Below are 6,519 nucleotides of genomic sequence, written 5' to 3' on the forward strand. Positions count from 1 at the left end.
GTGCCACAGCATTGCCCCCAATAAATGCAGAGTGCCACAGCAATGCCCCCAATAAATGCAGAGTGCCACAGCAATGCCTCCAATAAATGCAGAGTGCCACAGCATTGCCCCCAATAAATGCAGAGTGCCACAGCATTGCCCCCAATAAATGCAGAGTGCCACAGCAATGCCCCCAATAAATGCAGAGTGCCACAGCATTGCCCCCTTTCAATGCAGAGTGCCACAGCAATGCCCCCAATTAATGCAGAGTGCCACAGTATTGCCCCCAATAAATGCAGAGTGCCACAGTATTGCCCCCAATAAATGCCGAGTGCCACAGCAATGCCCCCAATAAATGCAGAGTGCCACAGTATTGCCCCCAATAAATGCAGAGTGCCACAGCATTGCCCCCAATAAATGCAGAGTGCCACAGCAATGCCCCCAATAAGTGCAGAGTGCCACAGCAATGCCCCCAATAAATGCAGAGTGCCACAGCATTGCCCCCAATAAATGCAGAGTGCCACAGCAATGCCCCCAATAAGTGCAGAGCGCCACAGCAATGCCCCCAATAAATGCAGAGTGCCACAGCATTGCCCCCTTTCAATGCAGAGCACAAGCGTTCCCCCCACGAGACCTGTCTGTGCACTTACCTCACTTCTCTTCAGTTCAGTCCCCCGGATTCCCCGCGTCTCCTCAGTCCTCCCGCAGCGCCTCCTCCTCGGCCAATGGCGTGGGGTTTGCCTTTCGGCCAATCAGGAAGCGGGAGCTATACCCCCAATATACAGAGAACATTCTATATACAGATATGGGGGGTGACCCCCAATATACAGAGAACATTCTATATACAGATATGGGGGGTGACCCCCAATATACAGAGAACATTCTATATACAGATATGGGGGGTGACCCCCAATATACAGAGAACATTGTATATACAGATATGATGGAGGGTGACCCCCAATATACAGAGAACATTCTATATACAGATATGGGGGGTGACCCCCAATATACAGAGAACATTCTATATACAGATATGATGGGGGTGACCCCCAATATACAGAGAACATTCTATATACAGATATGGGGGGTGACCCCCCATATACAGAGAACATTCTATAATCAGATATGGGGGGTGACCCCCAATATAAAGAGAACATTGTATATACAGATATGATGGAGGGTGACCCCCAATATACAGAGAACATTCTATATACAGATATGATGGAGGGTGACCCCAATATACAGAGAACATTCTATATACAGATATGATGGGGGTGACCCCCAATATACAGAGAACATTCTATAATCAGATATGGGGGGTGACCCCCAATATAAAGAGAACATTGTATATACAGATATGATGGAGGGTGACCCCCAATATACAGAGAACATTCTATATACAGATATGATGGAGGGTGACCCCCAATATACAGAGAACCTTCTATATACAGATATGGGGGGTGACCCCCAATATACAGAGAACATTCTATATACAGATATGGGGGGTGACCCCCAATATACAGAGAACATTCTATATACAGATATGATGGGGGGTGACCCCCCATATACAGAGAACATTGTATATACAGATGTGATGGGGGGTGACCCCCAATATACAGAGAACATTCTATATACAGATATGGGGGGTGACCCCCAATATACAGAGAACATTCTATATACAGATATGATGGAGGGTGACCCCCAATATACAGAGAACATTCTATATACTGATATGATGGGGGTGACCCCCAATATACAGAGAACATTCTATATACAGATATGATGGGGGTGACCCCCAATATACAGAGAACATTCTATATACTGATATGATGGGGGTGACCCCCAATATACAGAGAACATTCTATATACAGATATGATGGGGGTGACCCCCAATATACAGAGAACATTCTATATACAGATATGGGGGGTGACCCCCAATATACAGAGAACATTCTATATACAGATATGATGGGGGGTGACCCCCCAATATACAGAGAACATTCTATATACAGATATGATGGGGGTGACCCCCAATATACAGAGAACATTCTATATACAGATATGGGGGGTGACCCCCAATATACAGAGAACATTCTATATACAGATATGATGGGGGGTGACCCCCCAATATACAGAGAACATTATATATACAGATATGATGGGGGGTGACCCCCCATATACAGAGAACATTCTATATACAGATATGGGGGTGACCCCCCAATATACAGAGAACATTCTATATACAGATATGGGGGGTGACCCCCCATATACAGAGAACATTGTATATACAGATATGATGGGGGGTGACCCCCCAATATACAGAGAACATTGTATATACAGATATGGGGGGTGACCCCAATATACAGAGAACATTGTATATACAGATATGATGGAGGGTGACCCCCAATATATAGAAAACATTCTATATACAGATATGGGGGGTGACCCCCAATATACAGAGAACATTCTATATACAGATATGATGGGGGTGACCCCCAATATACAGAGAACATTCTATATACAGATATGGGGGGTGACCCCCCATATACAGAGAACATTCTATAATCAGATATGGGGGGTGACCCCCAATATAAAGAGAACATTGTATATACAGATATGATGGAGGGTGACCCCCAATATACAGAGAACATTCTATATACAGATATGATGGAGGGTGACCCCAATATACAGAGAACATTCTATATACAGATATGATGGGGGTGACCCCCAATATACAGAGAACATTCTATAATCAGATATGGGGGGTGACCCCCAATATAAAGAGAACATTGTATATACAGATATGATGGAGGGTGACCCCCAATATACAGAGAACATTCTATATACAGATATGATGGAGGGTGACCCCCAATATACAGAGAACATTCTATATACAGATATGGGGGGTGACCCCCAATATACAGAGAACATTCTATATACAGATATGGGGGGTGACCCCCAATATACAGAGAACATTCTATATACAGATATGATGGGGGGTGACCCCCCATATACAGAGAACATTGTATATACAGATGTGATGGGGGGTGACCCCCAATATACAGAGAACATTCTATATACAGATATGGGGGGTGACCCCCAATATACAGAGAACATTCTATATACAGATATGATGGGGGGTGACCCCCAATATACAGAGAACATTCTATATACAGATATGATGGGGGGTGACCCCCAATATACAGAGAACATTCTATATACTGATATGATGGGGGTGACCCCCAATATACAGAGAACATTCTATATACAGATATGATGGGGGTGACCCCCAATATACAGAGAACATTCTATATACAGATATGGGGGGTGACCCCCAATATACAGAGAACATTCTATATACAGATATGATGGGGGGTGACCCCCCAATATACAGAGAACATTCTATATACAGATATGATGGGGGTGACCCCCAATATACAGAGAACATTCTATATACAGATATGGGGGGTGACCCCCAATATACAGAGAACATTCTATATACAGATATGATGGGGGGTGACCCCCCAATATACAGAGAACATTATATATACAGATATGATGGGGGGTGACCCCCCATATACAGAGAACATTCTATATACAGATATGGGGGTGACCCCCCAATATACAGAGAACATTCTATATACAGATATGGGGGGTGACCCCCAATATACAGAGAACATTGTATATACAGATATGATGGAGGGTGACCCCCAATATATAGAAAACATTCTATATACAGATATGGGGGGTGACCCCCAATATACAGAGAACATTCTATATACAGATATGGGGGTGACCCCAATATACAGAGAACATTCTATATACAGATATGGGGGTGACCTCCAATATACAGAGAACATTCTATATATTTTTCTGATGGTGAAGATCTCTTTGGTGCCTCTAACCCAACTCTAGGACAGCTTCATGAAGGACGTTACTGGCGTATTGTTGCGTCACTATCACGGCAGAAATCGCTCCGCATTCGGGGCAATATTCAGAATGGGGCCATTTTGATGGTGACGTCTCATTGGTTTTTCTTTTAGACAACTTCATAAAAGACGTCACTGGTGGAAAGAGAAATCATAGGCCCCACCAGAACAAACCTAGGCCTTAAGCTGGGAAGATTCCTCCCACCTGCGAAGACAAGAAGAGTTCCTTTATTTTCTTCAAGGCTTCAGCCTACAAGGCCAGACCTGAGCCAGTTTAGTCACAAGCCTTGGTTACCTCATCCCCCACGCCTGCAGACAGGTCCTATAAAACATCCTGAAGGGACGTCGCCACTTTCTGCTGAGCTTTGTGGACACCTAGTCAGCAAGTTCCTCGGATGCTCAGGTGAGTGACGTGTTGTCCAGGGGCTACAAGCTGAAGTTCCACTCTCTGCCCCAACCCCCCCACCCCACTTTGTGTTGTCCAACCTGCCAACACGAAGCGGGGTGGGGGCAGAGAGCGTAACTCCTGCTTGTTGCCCCTGAGCACCACGTCTCTTACCTGAGCATCCGAGAAACTTGCTGATCGTGTGTCCATAAAGGTCAACAGACGCCCCCCCACTTTGGAAAGTAGGATTATTCCTTCAGGATTTTTAGGAGGACCTGTCTGCAGGTTAGAGGGATTGGGTCTTCAAGGCTTATGGCAATAAAAGGTGGCACTGATAGATGACACTGATGGGCGGCACTGAAAAGCAGCACTGATTGGCATAACTTATAGGCACTAATAGGTGGCACTTATGGGCAATGATAGGTGGCACTGATGGGCACAGAGTGGCATCACCGATGGTCACTGTTTGGGCTGCATGGAAATCAGGGTATTGATGATCAGTGCCCTGATTACCTTTAGCGCCCATTCACACTGGCGTGACATGACTTGCTGGGGCGACCTGTGAAGTCGCGGTGCACGGTGCCCCAAAGTAGTACAGGACCCTTTTTCTAAGTCGGAGTGACTTGTGTCGCTCCTATTAGAACGGGTCCTGTACTATTCAATGGCGGGCGACCCACCGCGACTTGTCAGGCGACCAATGGGGTCTTACAAGTCTTCCCTGTGAGGAGACGCTGCTTATCTGCTCTGTTAGTGTGAGAGAGGAAAAACCGATAAACGCCACTTCCTCGTTTACATGATCAGCTGTGATTGGACACAGCTGATCACATGCTTAAAGAGCCGCAGCCGCGATCGTGGTCAGGCCGCGTCCCTGGAACATATTGGGCCCGCAATCACGCAATCGATTGAGGCTAAACTGATGTTACCTTGGCCCAGCCAATTAAATCGGCTGGAGATTGGTAACTGGAATCCACTTAGCCTAAGCTGGCAGTGGCACCGGGACACCATAATGCCGGAGCGCTATGAAAAGTATGATTCGGGTCTAAGACTCTTGTTACTCCTCCTTGGTCTTCTTGCGGTTCTTCACTAGCCGGAATAATTCCCGTAGGTGAAGACGGGTATGATTACTAAGACTTTCTGCGCTGGGATCAACAGCCAGTGTTGCCCTTTGTTGACCAATTGCAGAATCCAATCGTGCATTGATGTCATCGTTCACTGGTGACATAAGGAAACTCGGTAATGAGAAGATATCTTTCTGTGGGATGATGTTGCTGTGATCCCTAGGAGGTGTGACGCTGGGAACGTCAGTCTTGTCCATAGCTCTGTCCGAATTTCTACTACGCCGTGCGACGCTGGGATGGACAGTAAATGTATTCTTTCGTAGCCTAATGCCGGAATTCATTGATGGGGTCATATATTTGGTTGGGAGGATCTCATCACTCCATGGCCTTGTGTTATCCATCGATTGAATGCTGTTATCAGGTGTTGAAGGAATGACGCTGGAAGAGACATTCGGTTTCGTCTTTTCAGACGGAAGGAAATTCTGAGGAGGTGCGACTCTAGAAATGGGAACGTTAGTCTCTTCCATAGTGCCGTCCACATTTTCACTTGGTGGAAGGAGGTCATCACTCGTTGGGAATATGTTGCCTTTCTTGGTTGGCCTGCGCTTCTTCACTGGCCGGCATAAATCCCGTAGGTGAGCACGGATGTGATCCCTAGGAGGTGCGACTCTGGGAATGTCAGTCTCCTCCATTGTGATATCCGCACTTTTATTTGTTAGTGGAATGGTGTCATCACTTCCTGGTAGAATGACGTCACATGTTAGTGGAATGGTGTCATCACTTCCTGGTAGAGTGACGTCACTCGGTGGTGGAATGGTGTCATCACTTTCTGGTAGAATTACATCACATGTTAGTGGAATGGTGTCATCACTTCCTGGTAGAATGACATCACATGTTGGTGGAATGGTGTCATCACTTGCTGGTAGAATGACATCACATGTTGGTGGAATGGTGTCATCACTTCCTGGTAAAATGACGTCACATGTTAGTGGAATGGTGTCATCACTTCCTGGTAGAGTGACGTCACTCGGTGGTGGGGTGATGTGGCTACTTGTTGGTTGGAACAGTCGGTAGAATGGCTTGAAATATATTAGGAGCAGTACCAGCAGCATGGTAATACGCCCCAGAGAGCATTCTGACCAGTGCTCACTAAAAATATTTATAAGCA

The 6,519-nt window shown here is 45.9% G+C and overlaps 1 protein-coding gene across 1 annotated transcript in view; it reads right to left on the minus strand.

Annotated features, from left to right (window-relative positions):
* Window positions 1-4,503, minus strand: part of LOC309543550 (uncharacterized protein) — a gene marked incomplete at both ends in the record, with an annotated part of 152,336 nt that extends 147,833 nt beyond the window's left edge. Inside the window, one exon of the mRNA XM_082276022.1 lies at window positions 4,468-4,503. Coding sequence (XP_082132148.1) covers window positions 4,468-4,503 — 36 coding nt within the window. The remainder of the gene's footprint in view (window positions 1-4,467) is intronic.
* Between the last annotated feature and the right edge of the window lie 2,016 nt (window positions 4,504-6,519).

Source organism: Pelophylax lessonae, assembly GCF_965119305.1.
Source record: "Pelophylax lessonae genome assembly, contig: HAP1_SCAFFOLD_197, whole genome shotgun sequence".
Classification (NCBI taxonomy): domain Eukaryota; kingdom Metazoa; phylum Chordata; class Amphibia; order Anura; family Ranidae; genus Pelophylax; species Pelophylax lessonae.